Source organism: Anoplopoma fimbria, chromosome 23, assembly GCF_027596085.1.
Source record: "Anoplopoma fimbria isolate UVic2021 breed Golden Eagle Sablefish chromosome 23, Afim_UVic_2022, whole genome shotgun sequence".
In the NCBI taxonomy this organism is placed as follows: domain Eukaryota; kingdom Metazoa; phylum Chordata; class Actinopteri; order Perciformes; family Anoplopomatidae; genus Anoplopoma; species Anoplopoma fimbria.
Genome location: NC_072471.1, coordinates 929,819 through 949,306, shown reverse-complemented (window position 1 = coordinate 949,306; position 19,488 = coordinate 929,819). Strand labels below are relative to the sequence as shown.

The following is a 19,488-nucleotide window of genomic DNA, read 5'->3' as shown; positions in this document are numbered from 1 at the left end:
CAAAATATTCAAAAGAAAAATACAAGTATAACTTAATCATATGTGTCTTGGCCGAGGTGCTGAGGTCAACTATTGATCCGGTCATAAATTACTGTTTTAAACATGAAGAGCAGATGAAAAAGCAGAATTTGCTGTTTTGTAATAAATAAAATATTAAAATATATATCTTGTATTAATCGAATTATTTTAATCACCTCTTAATATTTTATAGATTGGAAGGAAATAATGTTTGTAATAATTGATGTCATTTTTCAGTTAAATGTAGCTTATATTTTAAAAAAAGCTCATTATGTTTGAGGGAATCTGTGTGATGTTTTTAACTTTAACAAGCTTTTCTCAGCTTGATCATTTTTGCTTTTTTAGACTTTACATTCAAAACAAAAACCGGAGCAGAACAAAAGTGTTTTATTATGACTACAAGTCGCTCATCAAAAGGAATTATTACTTTTATGATAATCCTAAAATGTAAGAAAAAAACACCAGTTAAAGATTAGTTTCCAAAATAAATCAACTAGAATCTTCTATCATAACATAACAAACCTTTAAACAGGTTGAATTATTGTCACTTATTTAAAGAAAAGCAACCTTTAAATGACTAAATTACAGACAAAAACACTTGATAAGGTGTTTTTTTCTGCACATTTTCTGTTCACACCTTCATGAAGTTTGATAACTGAACATCTGCCGTTAACAGAACCTTCACAGATATTTGAGAACTTCCTGCAGTGACCCAGGGGGTTCTGAGGGGACAACGGGGGGAGGGTAGGGAGGGTCTTTGTCCCTCCCTACCCTCCCCCTTCATCAGCCCGAGGCTGGGAGGAAACATCCCAACACACTGCTCCATGAGGGGGAGGGGCTCCATGAAAGGACACGGCGGTCCACATGATGTAACATGAAGCTGAAACAGGAAGTAAGTGGCTGTTTGTTTACTCAGAAGGTGAGAAACTGAAATGTCAAAGCACCTGAAGCTTCAGAGGAGCCTCTGACTGACAGGTGACAGGTGAGTCATGTTCACCCACGTTAACCGTCACAGTGTAAATAAAGTTTACTGATTCAGTAAAACATGAGATCAGGACTTTATTAATGTTCTCTAGTCTCTGATAATGTTACATTGTAAACAACCAACCTGTGTTTAAACCAACAGGAGAGCTAGTAACGTTAGCAGCACCGCTAACAAACAGAGGTTCAGTTCAGTTACATTATGATGCGTTCAGGCTCTGTTCAGGTAAAATGAGAATTGGCTGAAGGTAAATTATAATGTTATCATGATGTGTTCACATGTAATCTGTAAAATGTAGTGTTGGTGATAAACTAGAATAAATCCAGTAGTTTGAAGGAGATGTTTTCACATTAATATAAAATAGATATTAGAGATGATATCCATAAAAAATACAATCTTTTATTTCCTTATCATTTAAATAATGTGTATTTTTATGAATTAAAACACTATATATATATAGTATAACATTTAGTATGTGTGATGGTTTACTGACTTCAGAGCGGTGAAATGAGACTTTCAGACTCCTGCAGAAGGATTCACTGTGTCTCCACAGAGGAATCGATCCTCACAGGTGAGTTCACTCAAAGTGACCCCGGCTTCTGCATAAACTAGTTCCCTCTCAGACTCAATCATTGGCTCCTTCCAGCCAATTACGACGCCTCAACAAAGTGACCGTCGGCTCGGCTCGCCGCCTCAAATTACATCTACGGGTCAATAACTGGAGTCAATATTTAATTTGCTCCCAGCAGGTGGTGATTCAGACGTGGAGGAGCTCCAGGAGGAACATTCACTCTGCTACTGTCTCTTTAAATACATACACTGTGACGATGAAGAAGAGGAGGAAGAACATTTACTCTGTTACTGTCTCTTTAAATACATATGAAGAAGAGGAAGAGGAGGAACATTTACTCTGTTACTGTCTCTTTAAATACATATGAAGAAGAGGAAGAGGAGGAACATTTACTCTGTTACTGTCTCTTTAAATACATATGAAGAAGAGGAAGAGGAGGAACATTTACTCTGTTACTGTCTCTTTAAATACATATGAAGAAGAGGAAGAGGAGGAACATTTACTCTGTTACTGTCTCTTTAAATACATATGAAGAAGAGGAAGAGGAGGAACATTTACTCTGTTACTGTCTCTTTAAATACATATGAAGAAGAGGAAGAGGAGGAACATTTACTCTGTTACTGTCTCTTTAAATACATACACTGTGACGATGAGGAAGAGGAGTACTTTTACTCCAGGAAGTTGAGAATACTATAAGGTACTTTCAATACTTGAAGCTCAGAGTACTACTGTACTTTTACTCCATTAGGTTGAGAATACTACAGTACTTTTACTGCAAGAAGATGCAAATTCTACTGTACTTCTACTTCAGGAAGTTAAGAATACTACAGTACTTTAACTACCGAACTTCTACTCCATTAAGCTGAGAATACTACTATACTTCTACTACTGTACTACTACTCCATTAAGCTGAGAAAACTATCGTACTTTCACTACTGTACTTTTACTCAATGGGTCTGAGAATACTACTGTACTTTTACTACTGTACTACTACTCCATGATGCTGAGAATACTACTGTACTTTTACTGTATGAAGTATAGAATACTACAGTACTTTTACTGCATGAATATGAGAATACTACTGTATGTTTTACTGCTGGTACTTTAACAGCATGAAGCCGATAATACTTGTGTACTTATACTACTGAATACATCTTCAGCTGCAGATGAAGACGATCATTCAACACCAGATATGAAGCAGGATGTGTGATTTTCAAAGTAAAAGAAGGACCAACTGAAGAAAGAGAGTAAAACAGTGCGTCTCTCTGTCCAGTGTTTTAGTACATATTAAATATGAAACAAAACATTAATATCAGAGTTAGTAGAACCAGAGAACGTCTCCTCACCTGTCCGTTCTGAAGTTCATTGAGTCCTTTGCACAACGTCTGATTCTGAAAAAAAAGAGGAAGAAGGAACCGGTTAGATTACAAACCTTCAGTAACCATGACAACCATCATAAACACCCTAAAACACCTCGACATCTTCCCAGACAGTAGAGTCTACGTAAACCAGAACCAGCTGGGTTCTCTCGTCTATCTGTCTTCTGTAATCTAAAGGAACGTCTGGAGACCAGAGAGGAGGAACCGGAGCTGAGGTTCTCCGAGAGAACGGAGTCATCAGATAAACGGAGAGGATTCGTTCTCAGCTTCACTCTTCACACTTAAAGAACGGCTCTGATTACATCACAGAGAGAGATTACGGAACCGCAGAGAAAGGAAAACGTTCTACAACGACGTTCCACTATCGGCTCAGTCACAATGATGAAGAGGAAGGTATGGTTTACAGTCATCAGCAGAACCAACAGAACAGCGAGGATGAAGAAGATGACCTTTGTCATCAGGCAGGTGTTTCAAAAAACACGGTTACATGTTTACTCTCTTCAAATACACATCAAACGTTCCCTGAGAACCCTTTTCATAGGGTTCTACCTAGAACCCAACTTAAGGGGTTAGACATAGAAACATCTGTGGAAGGTTCCACCCAGAACCTTTCAGAGAATGTTTTGCCTTATTTGTGGGCAATAAACTTCGAAATATTTTAGAATCTATTTGTAGTCCAAATAATTTATTTGTAGTCCAAATAATCTATTTGTAGTCCAAATAATCTATTTGTAGTCCAAGAATCAGAGTCTGACACTTATGAGTTGCATTTGCTAACGAGGGAAATGTATGCAGCGCTTTTAAAGAGGACAAATGATAAAATGCAAGAAACATCTTTTTGGGGGATTATTTAAAAAGGATTATTTAAAAAGTGCACCACGAGGTCATGACAGACAGGAAGCAGCTGATTGGTCGAGAACACAAATAAACTGTGAGGTAATTTTATGCATAATGTCCGTCATAAAAGCCGTCGCCCACACACTAATGTTTGAGGAACGAAGGAAAAAACACTGATGTTTGTTTTGGAGAGAACCAGATAACAATCAGCTCACACACACACACACACACACACACACACACACACACACACACACACACACACACACACACACACACACACACACACTCACACACACACACACACACACACACACACACACACACACACACACACACACACACACACACACACACACACACACACAGAGCATCTGTTCATAAAGCACACAAACACAGCCGGTTCTGCTGTTCTTGTTAGCATTTGGATGGTAAACGTTAGCGCTGTTTGGCTAACTCTGACGGGCTTCATCTCTCAAAGCTGCCACCGCCGAGCCTCATGGGAAACGGAGGCCACCTGCCCAGCTGCCTCCTCCTCCTCCTCCTCCTCCTCCTCCTCCTCCTCCTCCTCCTCCCGACGGATCCTATATTTAACTACGAACGCCTAAACGTCTGTAAACATGTGTGTTCGGTTTGATCAACGAGAGGAGGGAGAACTTTTCAAGGTCATGAGGCTTGAAGGTCGTGGATGAAGGTCAAAGAAAAGGAAACGTGAATTGAGATCTCCTTTAAACAACAATGAGGTTCATCCCCTTGTGACATTGAATGTGTTTGGATACATTTATGGCATTCTGACCTTTTGATTTGTAGATTTTTTCAGTGAGGAAAAGTAGAAGAACAACTTTTTTTTGGGCTTAATTGTCGCCGTAAAAGGAAAAGGAAATATTTAGGATACATCCTCTTGGGATCATGAATATCCACTGCAGAATTTATGGAAATGCAGTGATATTTTCATTTTTGTAATATTCATCATAGTCCAAAATGTTGGTCAAGTGGAAGAGTTGTCCTGTTGTTGGAGCACATTTCATCCTCTGGGGACCATGAATATAACAGCAGAATTTATGGAAATCCAGCACTTAGTTTTAAAAAATATTAAGTGGAAGTTTTTACTTAAAAATGGAAGCAAAGGAATATCCATGCAGACTCCAAAAAGGAAAAGGTTCATCCTCAGGAGACCTTTAATATCCACAGCAGGTTTCATTAAATTAAGCAATCAGTTTTTCAAATATCTTGTCAAAGACCAAAATGTTGGTTAAGGAGATTTTGTGACCAAATGCTGCCGCTAGAAGAAAAAGGTCCACAGAAATTTCTGGGAATTATCCTCTGAGGACCCTGAACATCTGAGGCATACTTCATTTATTTCTGGGCAGCAGTTGTTTGGATCTAAACCAAAATGTTTTGGCCGGAGTCGTAGGTAGTCAACAGTTTTATGTTTGTTTATGTCCTGAGTTTATGATTGTAAAGAACACAGGGAGCTGGAGGTAAAGCAGGACCAAGAGGAGGTGTAACCCCAGAGGAGGAGGAGGAGGAGGAGGCCTGGTCTCCCGTAGAGACAGCAGCTGATGGCAGTGTGAGGTGAAACCTGCTCCGACATGCCGTCGTTCATTAAAGGAGTCTCTCAGGTTCACACTTCAGAGAAGAGTGTTGGAGACTGTTTCTACTGAGGAGGTTTATCATAGAACCGCTTTATACGGTCATGTTGTACAAAGCTTCCTGTGTTAAAGCTGCATTCTCTCTCCTGTCCACCAGGGGGCGACTCCTCTGGTTGTATAGAAGTCTATGAGAAAATGACTCTACTTCTCTCTTGATTTATTCCCTCAGTAAACATTGTAAACATGAGTTTATGGTCTCAATCTCTAGTTTCAAGTCTTCTTCAATACAGCATGATGTTCATTTAGTAAATGATGCTCCATTTAGAGTCAAACAGACCATAAAGCAGGGGATGCTTTAGGGCGGGGCTACACACTGATTGACAGGTCCACACCAGAGACGTATACGGCGTCTCTACGTCACTCCTCCTCAGTCCATATATGGTCACTTCCTGTTCACTGGTTGCAAAAACAAAGAAAAGGGGACTGCCTTAATCCAAGATGGCGACGGCGAAATCGGAGAACTCGAGGCTTCAAAACGTCAACAAACCAATGAGAGACGTCACCATGACTACGTGTTCTTTACATATGTAATAGAAGAACGAGTCTGTGGAGCTTCTATCTGAATCCAGAACTCCTCAGGATCCTGATCAGGATCAGGATCAGGATCAGGATCAGGATCAGTTCATAAAGAAGAAGAGAACTCGTCTTCGCTCGTCTCTGATCAGATCAGCGTCTGATATCGACTCTAACGGGTCGCTGTGGAGAGAATGATTGAGTTTGAGCAGCTGCAGACGTGTGGTGGCCTCTGGGACACACACACACACACACACACACACACACACACACACACACACACACACACACACACACACACACACACACACACACACACACACACACACACACACACACACACTGGTCGTTTCATTAGAAGCAGGTAAATTAAGTTGTCGTTCTTTCTCTGTCGCTTCACGTGTGAGAGAGGAAGTCAGACTCACAATCCATCACACACACACACACACACACACACACACACACACACACACACACACACACACACACACACCAGGATTTCTGCCGTTTTATAATAAATCACATTTTTTGGGTTGTTTATGAAGCAGGAAGGCTCTAACCATGAGATGCTATCAGGCTGCATCATGGGAAACGTAGTCCCACAGTGTTTGTTTAGAGCTGACCCACATTACAGACTCGGAGCTGCTTCTGTTTGTCTTGTTTCTGCCTGTCGAAGCCTCCCGATCGATATGAACCCAGCGTCTTTCTGCGGAGGGTTAAACTGCGTCCTGATTGGTCAGAGGTCACCGTGGAAACGAACCCGCCGTGATGCCCGTTCACCGAGCTGATGATAACAAAACCCGTCCGTGTGTCTGTGTGGTGAACGGATCATGACTGAGACACTTCATCCCTTTACGCTCTGTTATATTTGGCCCGTTGCTACGGTAACCAGCCGTGGTTTAAACCTCTGTTTGTTTCCTCTGAAGGGCAGAACAGACAGGAAGTTCAACACTAACGAGCACCAACGAGTAAGAAACAAGCCAGAGCGGTGATCCCTCCTCCCTCAGACCGGTGGTTAGAGAGCAGTGAATACCCACAATCCCTCAGCTCGCTCCAAATAACGGGGTTGATTCAGCCGTTTAGTGTGATGGCGCCTCAGGACGGCGTCCACGGCGACACAAACAAACACAACCGGCTCCTTTATCTCCGTCTGTCCAAACCTACAGTTTGGTTTTAATTGCTTTTCCAGCGTTTGTCCTCTTTGTTTACTTTGTTTACATCTCTGCGTCCTCCGATAAGAAATAATGAGAAATAATAACAGAGCAGTTTAAATGTGAGCCTTCAAAATAAAACTCAGTGCAGCCACTCTCCTCCTTCTCCTCCTTTCTTCTTCTCCGTCTTCTCCTTCTTTTCGTCTCCATCTTTTTCGGCCTCCTTCTTCTCCATCTCTTCTTCTTCTGCGTCTCCTTCTTCTTCTTCTTCTTCTACTTCTTCTCCTTGTTCATCTCCTCTTCCTCCTCTTCTACTTCTCCTTATTCTTTGCCTCCTTCTTCTTCAACAACTCCTTTGTCTCCTTCTCCGTCCCCTCCTTCCTCTCCTCCTTCCTCTCCTCCTCCATCAGTGTGAACCTTCCTTCATTAGCTCCCACAGCAGCGTCTACATCTCCATACTGAGCTAACGTAGCAGCTGTTGCTCTGACAACCGTCTCCATGTAAACACAGCGAGGGTCAGAGGTCAGAGACGGAGCGCCTCAGCCGTCTGGTCTCAGGTCAGCCTGAGTCTGGACCAAAGCTCAGGAGGAGAACAGCTGGAACTCTTCTTCATGTGTTCTTTAGGACGTGTGAGATCAGGAACTTCACTCGTGTTTCAGCAGCTAAATGAGGAATAGTTTACAGAATAAATATGTCGCTCTACAAGTTATTTATAAACTAAATCAGGCTGAATTCAAACTGCAGAGATGTCTGTTATGTGTTGATAACAGTTGCTGTAAAACATCTGTATTATCTGACAACCTTCAGAATGAGGCCATGTCCACCAGTCTGTGGTTAGAAGTCCGGCTGCTGCTTCTAAATCCTTCTAGTGGGCTGAAGAGGTCAAAATATCTGCTATTTCAAAATAAAAGAGAAAAAATATAAAAGAAACATCTGATAAAACAAACTATTGGGTATGTTATGTTATGTTATGTTATGTTATGTTATGTTATGTTATGTTATGTTATGTTATGTTATGTTATGTAGTTTCCTTCCTGTCTTAGTAACCATCTCATGACCCGTGAGGTGCTTCTAGGAGCATCGTTACAGATGAACAGGTCCAGAACAACCTCAGAAAACTACGTTTCTGCTCAATCCTGCTTTTGTTTAGCTGGAGTGACTCAGAATACTACAGCACCCATAAGCCTTATCTGCCCGTTGCCATGGCGACAACAAAACATCTCATAAGGCAGCTAATTCTAGCCCCCCCGTTATGATTAATGATTAAGCAAAATCCAAACATGTGACGTCTTCCAACAGAACTACATTGTAGATTTTAGCCACTACGAACACGTGAGCGTTAAATTGAGGCTTTTACCCCCCGACCCCCCACCAACATCCCACCGCTGCCTTTCACCCATCACTCACAGCGACCTTGTCGGGGAAAAACAAATTAAAGTCCCATTTATTATGCGGCGCTCTTTGTTAGCTGCCGACTGCCGGCACAAGGACGACCCCCCCCCCACACACACACACACACACACACACACACACACACACACACACACACACACACACACACACACACACACACACACACACACACACACACACACACACACACACACACACACACACACACACACCAAACTAAACGTTACCCCCAAACCTCGGCCTCTCAAACAAATACTCTGTTCAAATAACTCAGGTCTCATTCAGATGGATTTTTAAGAACTGTGGTTTTAGCAGCACAATCTGACACACACACACACACACACACACACACACACACACACACACACACACACACACACACACACACACACACAAAGATGAATTCATGTATATGAACTTCAGAAGTGAACCAGACGAATTGAGGCTCTGGAGAAACCAGAACCAGGACTGAGCGGGTCAGACTGTCAGACCCCGCTGCAGTAAAACGAGAGGTTTTCTAAAGGGGCTCCGGTGCTCGGGTGCAGTACCACTTCTGTCCACAGGGGTCGCCAGAATCAACACACAATGAAAGTTCCTCGTAGCTTAAAATGCTGCCGTCTGACAGAAAGTCCCAAAAGGTTGAAGAATAAAATAAATCTTCTCAACATAAATGTAAATGAATATGAATGTGTTCATAAAGTTGTAACAGATTCAAATGTACGATGGATTCAAGGACTTTCTGTGGCCTTGAATTTAGAGACTCCACATATTTAAAGATATTTACAATAATTATCACAAGTAGTCTGATCCCTGAGATTCAATGTGTATTAAAAGTTTATTAATCCGTCAGTTTGATCTTTAGTCGATTAGTTGGGTTTTTTTCCAACACATCTCGAGTAAAGACAGGTTTTTAAATGTTGCTCTTGAATGTATATTTTATTATCTTATGTGTAAAAGTTCCCCATATATATTCAGAGGCTTTATTTTCACATTAAAGAAACCTCTGGAAGACATAAATCTGATATGTGATAATCTGATTAACAGTCGTTTTGGTTTCAGTCGACTGAGAATTCTTTATTTGAGAAGTTAAAGAAACGTATGAACAGATCTCTGATAAACACAAGATTTAAACTGGTGCTTTATAGTTTAACTGATCTGTTGATTAGATTAACTAACTAAATAATCAACAAAAAGTGTATTTGATTGATGACAGGCCTCGTTTAAACGTTAGAAATATGATCAACTAATCTTTAAACCTAAATGTGTGAATATTTAATAACTGACAATAAGTCGCTGCAAAATAATTAACTTTAACAGCTGCATTCAGGGACATGTTTAAGTCCAGGATAAAGATACTTCATCCATATGCACCCTGTGACTCTTTCATCAGCTACTCCTCTCAACATGAGGATGATGTGAAAATACAGAAAGATAAATAAACGGATCTGAGAGCAGAAAAACAAAGAATGATTGATCCAGAAGATCCTGATTTTGTTCTGATATGAGTGTTTCATGGAGTCTGATTTCAAACATCTATTTTAAATCCTCATAAATGAAACACGATGTTACGTCACTCTCTGTCTCTTTAGAGGATAAATCAACTTACTCTGATAAAAACAAACCTCACTAATCTCTCAAAGAGCCTGGACGGATCTGAACATGTAAAAAAAGAGAAACGTGTAATCTGAAGAGGAGTCATGCTGCATTCAAGGACGTTCTGTAAAAGGCCTTGAACGTGAATATCCAAAGAGGGGCTTTTGTTGAATTATGGTTCTTAAGTCAACTGGTTTTTTTTCCGCTCCACGTTAGTTACCAGGCAACTCACAGCACATTAAGAACCGAGACGTATTAATACGACTCTCTCCTCTCTCTGCTCGGCTGCTTTTAAGTCCTCACATGAAGCTCTGGACCTCAGCGTTTAAATCAATATATATATATAAAATAAAATATATAAAACATTTAAATAAATTAAAAATAAAAATATATTAAAAATAAAAATATATAAAAAGTAAAAAGTAAAAAAATATATAAAAAAATGAAAATATATAAAAAATTAAAATATATGAAAAATAAAAAGGTTAGAGGACGTCGGCCTGCAGCTGAAAATCATCTGTGAGGAGACGAGTGGTGTCAGACGGACGGAGACGTTTACAGGAAAACCCTCCTCAGTCTGCAGCAACATCACACACACACACACACACACACACACTGTGTGTGTGTGTGTGTGTGTGTGTGTGTGTGTGTGTGTGTGTGTGTGTGTGTGTGTGTGTGTGTGTGTGTGTGTGTGTGTGTCTCCATGGTTTATTTACAGACACGCTGGTTTAAAAAGCATGGCGCTCTATTAATAGAGCAGCAGGAAGCCCTGATCTCTGCTGAGAGACGACTCGTCTCCAGAACCTCCAGACGAATAACGAGGACCAATCAGAGACCAGAAGAGAACCGGACCAGAACTCTGACACCGCTTCCACACTTTCACAGATTTCATTTCTGCGACATGTTTCATCGTTCTCTCTCTCTCTCTCTCTCTCTCCTCCGTCAGCTCCAATAACAGACGATAAACTAAAACACATGACTCATCTGGAAATGTCGGCCATATTTTTCTTCTTTTTAGGCCAAAAATGTGAATAAATGAACCTCAGTTATCATGATGTGTTCACATGTAATCTGTAAAATATAGTGTTGGTGATAAACTAGAATAAATCCAGTAGTTTGAAGGAGATTATTAACTTCCTAACACTAGCTCTAAGCAGATTATTATACATCATTAAAATTAATAATGCCACCAAAATACAATCTTTTATTTCCTTATCATTTGAATTGTGTTTTTATGAATAGAAACACTATAATTATTATAACAAAGTAAAAGTATAACATTTAGTATTTTGATGGTTTTCTGACTTCAGATCTCAGATACAATCCTCAAATGTTTTTATGATCCTGAACATCAACAATCAGCTGATTTCAAAGTAAACTTCAGGTTCATTTTGTTTCCTGAACTAAAAAACAGTGAGAAACATCTACAGTCATAAAAAAAAGATGATGGGTTGTTTAAAAGCCACAGAAATAACTTTTCTTATTATAAATGAATACCGGTAGTCGAGCCTCATCTGCCATAAATATAAAAAAAGACGAAGAAAACGGGATTGAAGTTGAGACGATTAATCGTTCACTTCATTAGTTGATCGACAGAAAATTTGAGTCAAAGAAAGTTGAAGATTTTTTTATCCATCTTCAGACGTTTCAGCTCGAGTTATCTCATCTTGTGCCGACAAATTTCCAATCAAGGTGATAACTTGATAACAAGATCTTAGATACAAATCTTAAAGTTATAAAATAAGATAATAAAAGATGCACAAAGGATATTTGAGCTTCATCTTAAAATCTGTCTGCAGAAGAAAACAACTCGATTTAGTTTATCTCAGAGGTTTGAGACTGGTTTCAGAAATCTTTGGTAGAATATGAGAAGTTAAATATAATAGTACTATTTTAGGGTATTAATCTGACAGTACCAGTGCACAGAGAGCTCCCAGTTAAACCAGTATGTCACGTATTAGAAGCTGTTTTCAGACTGTTTTCTCCGTCACTGTCAGTTCAACTCATATATCAGATCTGACATCAGTCCAGCGTTACTCCGATTGTCCCTGTTCTCCTTCAAAGACACTTTTTTGAGGCAGAAACGTCCCCAACTTTGAAGTAGATGGAGGCAGGAGGAGCCTAATGAGGAGCTGAGAGGCTCCCCAGAGGATCCTCCACCAGCACCAGGAGGAGAAGAACACTCTGAAGTTCAAAGCAGAGCCGCTATCTCCACCGAGCCGGAGACACAGCTGGTCGGTCCGGAGAAGAACCAACACGCCTTCACCAGCCGGCTGAACAAACAGACTGTCACACCGCAGAGCATGCTGGGTAAAAGATTATACATCTGCAGGACAGATGTAAATAAAGTCTGGATACTCGTGGTCCCAGAGGACGAGCTCTCCTGGTTTAGGTGACCCCCATTAACTTTTGCTTTAAAGCGACCACCAGGTCATCTTTAAGTCACGATACGATATTATCACGATACTAAAGTCACGATACAATATCAGGATATTTAAGTCACGATATATTATCATGATACCAAAGTCATATTGCAATCAGGATATTTAAGTCATGTTACGGTATTATCACGATACTGAAGTTACGATATGACATTATCACGATACTGAAGTTACGATATGACATTATCACGATACTGAAGTTACGATATGACATATCACGATACTGAAGTTACGATACGACATATCACAATACTGAAGTTACGATATGACATATCACGATACAAGTTGTGATGTGATATTATCACGATACTGAAGTTACGATATGACATTATTATCATACTGATACTGAAGTCACGATATGACATTATCACGATACTGAAGTCACGAATGACATATTATCACGATACAATACTAAGTCATGATATTATCGCGATACTAAAGTCCCAATACGATATTATCACAATACTAAAGTCACAATACGATATTATCACGATACTAAAGTCACAATACGATATTATCACAATACTGAAGTCACAATACAATATTATCACGATACTAAAGTCACAATATATTATCACGATACTAAAGTCCCGATATGATCACAATAGAATATATAACGATATTTAAGTCGCGATACAATATTATTATTTAATGTTATTTTTTGAAGTGTCAGTTATAATAAGAGAAAATGTTTCAAATAGGTTGTTTTGTCTTAAAAAAAAGTCAAAATCTAGTGATTACTGAAAACTGGAACTGGAGATAATTTGTTATTTTTGCTTGGAAAGTAACTTAAACTAATCAATTCAATCAATTCTTAACTGTGTTAGCTCTACGTGTGATTCGGCTGAGAGCTCCAGATGAAGCTAGTAAGTAGACCTTTGAGTTACGTCCTATTCTAAGGTTGAGAATGAGTCAGTTTGGATTTAAAAAGCTGCAGATAACACAATGTTCTGCTGTGAATGAAATAAAAATAAACACTAATCCATAATCTGATTGGCATTAAATCAACATTTACATAATAAATAAGAAAACAAACTGAGTTCTTTCATTTAAAGCGTCTACGTTTGTTATTCTAGATGTGAACGAGCCTGAGGCAACACTCATTATTCACAAACTCTTTGTGAACTCTTTAAGAATGTTGTATTTCTGTAGGTGAGGTAGAACCCGTGGAACCGTTCTCCCTGACGTTTGGTAGAACCCGTGGAACCGTTCTCCCTGACGTTTGGTAGAACCCGTGGAACCGTTCTCCCTGACGTTTGGTAGAACCCGTGGAACCGTTCTCCCTGACGTTTGGTAGAACCCGTGGAACCGTTCTCCCTGACGTTTGGTAGAACCCGTGGAACCGTTCTCCCTGACGTGTGCCTCTCTGCGGCTCAGATTAAAGGGATTTCACAGATTAGACTCTCTGCTCATTATCAGTGCTGGAGCAGCGGCGCCTGGAGCCTCACTGCTGATCTGAGCACAGATTTAAGAGGGAGGGAGGATTAGAGCAGTCACTCTGACGGAGCGTCATGGCCGCCGTCACCACGGCAACCACAGCTTCCTCCAGCCAATGAGTACCTGAGGATCTGGACCAGAGACTAGGGATCAGGAGACTAGGGACCAGGAGACCACAGACCGGAGACTAAAGACTAGAGACTAGAGACCACAGACTAAAGACTAGAGACTAGAGACCAGGAGACCACAGACTAAAGACTAAAGACTAGAGACCACAGACTAAAGACTAAAGACTAGAGACCACAGACTAAAGACTAGAGACCAGGAGACTAAAGACTAGAGACCACAGACTAAAGACTAGAGACCAGGAGACCACAGACTAAAGAGACTAAAGACTAGAGACTAGAGACCAGGAGACTAAAGACTAGAGACCACAGACTAAAGACTAGAGACCAGGAGACCACAGACTAAAGACTAGAGACCAGGAGACCACAGACTAAAGACTAGAGACTAGAGACCACAGACTAAAGACTAGAGACCACAGACTAAAGACTAAAGACTAGAGACCAGGAGACCACAGACTAGAGACCAGGAGACCACAGACTAAATACTAGAGACTAAAGACCAGGACACCATGAGACTAAAGACTAGAGACTAGAGACCAGGAGACCACAGACTAAATACTAGAGACTAAAGACCAGGACACCAGGAGACTAAAGACTAAAGACTAGAGACCAGGAGACCACAGACTAAAGACTAGAGACCAGGAGACCACAGACTAAAGACCAGGAGACTAAAGACTAGAGACTAAAGACTAGAGACCAGGAGACCACAGACTAAAGACTAGAGACTAGAGACCAGGAGACCAGGAGACCACAGACTAAAGACTAGAGACCAGGAGACCACAGACCAAAGACTAGAGACTAGGAGACTAAAGACTAGAGACTAGAGACCAGGAGACCACAGACTAAAGACTAAAGACTAGAGACCACAGACTAAAGACTAGAGACTAGAGACCACAGACTAAAGACTAGAGACTAAAGAGACTAGAGACCACAGACTAAAGACTAAAGACTAGAGACCACAGACTAAAGACTAAAGACTAGAGACCAGGAGACCACAGACTAGAGACCAGGAGACCACAGACTAAATACTAGAGACTAAAGACCAGGACACCAGGAGACTAAAGACTAGAGACTAGAGACCAGGAGACCAGATACAAGAGACCAGGACACCAGGAGACTAGATACTAGAGACCAGGAGACTAGATACTAGAGACCAGGAGACTAGATACTAGAGACCAGAAGACCAGATACTAGAGACCAGAAGACCAGATACTAGAGACCAGGAGACTGGAGACCAGAAACTAGAGACCAGGAGACTAAAGACTAGAGACTAGAGACCAGAGACCATCTCAGAGGTACATATTGTACTTTTTACTGTACTACATAAATAAATGAAGTCTCTTTTATATTTTTGCGATATTTAAATCCTATTTTCAGCATTTTAGCATCATAGCTGATCTTTTTGACCTTTAACTTGTTCGGTTGTAGATTTGAGTAAATCAGAATAAAAACGGTTTAGTTTTTCATCTAATCACATTCATTGATCGGTGGATGAAGTCCGTGTTCTGTCCTCTGACCTCCGGAGAACATCAGCTCCTCCACGTCTACAAGTTATTTATTGGCGATGCCGCGTGTCACGTTTCCTGCTCTTCATCATCATCAGGGTGATGTAATGTGAGGAACGACCTCCGTGACCTTTCAGAGAGGAGAGGAGGCGTGGCCGACTCAAACTACCAGACGCACACAGGCTAATGGTGGGACTGGTGGGACTGGGGGGACTGGGAGGACTGGGAGGATTGGTGGGACTGGCTGCTCCAAAATGAAACCTGAAGGTTACAGATATCTGTACTTGTGAAGGACTAATGTGAATAAAAGACAAACTCAAATCCAAAAGCACCTTTTTTGAGTTGGTAAACTCTGCATAAATCAATGATCAATCAATAGATTCTGGTTTAAGTCAATGATGTTGCTTTAATGACAGGGCTTTGCCTTTTTCCAGAAAAAAAATCAATAATTACTGCTTCTTGAAAAACCTAAAATATCTGTTGAATCTGAATTTCATATGGAGAAAAAGAGACGGTTTCTTTTCTGACTTTTCTCATATTTCAGCATATAAAGAAATCTACCAATCATATTTATTGATAATGATGTGCTCCTATATTTATAAAACAACACGGTGGCTCTAATAAAAACGCCAAAACTTTATTACTCCTTTAATCAAAGACAGAACGGACCAGATCCACTCCTTCTGTTCTTCCCTTTCACAATAAAAGATTTAGTCCCGTTTTTCTGCTTTTTCTCTGATTTCATTTGTTGTTATTTTAATAACCACACTGTAAAAAAACAAGGAAACTTTACCACCTCGCCTTACCATACTAAAATACTCTTCAGTGCAACATTTAAGGGAAAAAAAACACAAATCTGTGTTTTCCTCAGCATGTTTCCTCCTCCATGGAATAAATAAAAGTCTTTTTTCTTGTTTACCTGATGAAAAGAGATCAACGTGAAGCTACAAACCACCTGATCAATTTTTCAAAAGGGCTCTTTGAAGTCCTACTTCCTTTCACGGCGAGGCCTCTTCCCTCGTTCAGGACGCCTCAATAATGCATAAAAAAAAAGAAAGCAGGGCATTGTGGGATGCTGGCCTAGAAGGAGTATGCAAATGAGGGCCAGAAACAGAAGCCCCTCCCACTCACCGCTCTGATTTTAATAAACAGGTTTAAGTTGTGGAGGCTCCAGCGGGACGCGGCGCCCCGTTTCTTTTTTGGTTTTTTTAATCACGTGAAGCTGCAGCTCTTCACATGTTCATGGAAGTCAGCCGTCCAATCAGAGGCCGGCGTTGGACAGCAGGAGACCAATCTCCCGTCCACAGAACGGTTTCCATGACAAAGACCAATCAGACCAACACCGAGAGGTTCTACTCTTTGTTAGGCCTGCTCCAATAATTGACCTCTTTCTGCTGATCGCTGTTTAGCTGGCTGAGCGACTCCATTGTTTGTTCCTTAAAAAAGACACACACACACACACACACACACACACACACACACACACACATATATATATATATAAATATATAAAATATATATTTATATATATCCAGCCAGGAGAGGCAACAAAAAGCTAATCAGCGAGCAGAGAATGAGGCTGGACGGCCGGCTGAGAAGGAACCAGCTGCTGAGGAAGAAGACAATAACATTCCTCTCTTTTCACAAAGACAAAGAGACGCCACCTCAAATATAAAACACTGCTCCACGTCTCCACCAGCAGAAAACACCAGTTTATACTGGGAGAGAAAGCATGAACACTCAAAGTTTGTTCAAAAAAATGTGTCAATGGAAACCAGAGAATCCAGTTTTTATGAGCTGGTTTCATTGTGTTTGTTTATTAGATAAATATAATCATATGTTGTTTACAGAAATACACACGAGCTTTATTTAGAAACATTTAAATATTTAGTGAGTCTGAATCTAAATGTGCTTTAAACAAAGAGTTACATGAATTAAACTTTCTAACTACAGACTTTGTTGGATATAAAATAAAGTTCACTTTGGGTTTATTTTTTGATTAAAATCAATATCAAACTGCTTTTATTTCACTTAACGTACCTGTTTTAGAGACGTTTCAAACAGCTTTTGTTGTGTTTTTAGTTTTATACTTTTATTCTGGCGGGTAGAATTGGAGACCTTTAAAAAACGATGACTCATACACAAAACGTAAGCTTCCTGACCGGCCATGACGAGTCCTTCCCTGATTGGTCAGGCCTCTATCACATGATCCTCTTTAGGGTAATAAACAAACTACATCAGCCAGGTTTCCAGGATACTACTCATGTTTCTGTGACTTCATATCTAAATCAACCAATCAGATGAGAGACGGTGGATAAGAAGCATCGTATCACCTTTGTGGTCTTCAGACAAGACAAGAAGACAAACCATGAGACTGTCTCAGAGGTTTCTGGCTCCTCACTCCTGGTTTCCTCTTAAGTTTCTGCTCAGCGTCTCATCCTAACGGATCATTTAAAATCATCTCTTTTCTCCGCTCAATGTTTCATGAGGACGACCTGTTTAGTTCAGAGGAGGAATTAAAGATTAAAGAGCAGCCCAGATAAAACAAAAAGCAGCAGACTGAGGAGAAGAAACTCCACAGACAGTCTGAGCAAGAAGAAGAAGAAGAAGAAGAAGTCCTCTGAAACACGACTAGAACCAGGGTTACTCTGTGGTTACTTACAGCAGACCAGGGTTTTTATTTCTATTTATTAATCTCTTTCAGGAGAATCCCGGCCGAGATATTAAGAAACAACAACAACGAGTTAATGACAACGTGAGAAAGACGACACAAAATACACCACTAAATCAAAATCAAACCAAACCCATGTGATCAAAATTCTGATTTATTTTTATAATAAAAAGTAATTTGAACCATTATCATCATCATCATGTGGCTGGATGACATGTGGGAGTTGTAGTTTTTGGGGGGATTAGCTCTCTGAAAACTCCAAAAGTCTGTTTCCAGATAAAAGAAACACAAACTAGTAAAGTATCATTTATTAAACTTTTATTGAATCTGAGTTCCCTTTTATTATTTTACTCTGTTTGGCGGAAAAAAATATTATATTCACATTTTGTTAATTACCTAAAAGAGTCAAGTGAATTAAATAAGATATAAATATGTATACGTAACTATAATCTGCTGCTTACGCTTCGATCAAAGTCGGATAAATATGAGAAACAAATGGTGGAAAGAAACCAAGTACATTTAAATCAAGTACTGTAATAAAATGAAGTACAAATACTTCAAACCTGTAATAGAGTCTACTGATAACTTTAGTTATGTTGCATTTAAAAAATATATTATCAACTAATAAATGATTATGTATTATTATAGATGATAAAATGAGCTCCAGCTTTACCAGCTGCAACATTAATGCATCAATAATTTAAATTAAAATAATACAATATAGGTTTTATTCTGCAAAATGAGTTATATTGGTACTTAAAGTATATTTAGACGATAATACTTTTATTTACTTTGATTGCATGACTTTAACAAGTAACATTTAGTTTAGATTAGTATCATGCAAAGTTTAATAGATCATAAAGATCAGGTTTAGAATACAAAATAAGACAAAGAACAGAAAATGGTACTTTAAGTATATTTTGATGCAAATACTTTAGTACTTTTAGTTACTTTAAATGCAGTGCTTTACTAGGTGGAGAGTATTTCTACACTGTGGAACTGATTACTTTTACTCCAGATAAAGATCTGAGTACTTCTTCCCCCTCTGAACACCGTGTGGACAGGAAGTGGAGTTCAAACACATCATGGAGGACAAAAACAGGAATCCCAACGCTGAGCTCATGAAGAAGAGAGCTTCAGTGAACTCCCCCTCCGTCTGACAGATGGAGGTGAAAAGCATTATGGGAGCAGAGGGCAGCT

The 19,488-nt window shown here is 39.8% G+C and overlaps 1 protein-coding gene across 1 annotated transcript in view; it reads right to left on the bottom strand.

Annotated features, from left to right (window-relative positions):
- phf21b (PHD finger protein 21B) overlaps positions 1-19,488 on the bottom strand; it is a 67,074-nt gene that overhangs the window by 33,771 nt on the left and 13,815 nt on the right. The window contains 1 exon segment of the mRNA XM_054624730.1: positions 2,918-2,962. Within this exon segment, the coding sequence (XP_054480705.1) occupies positions 2,918-2,962 (45 nt within the window).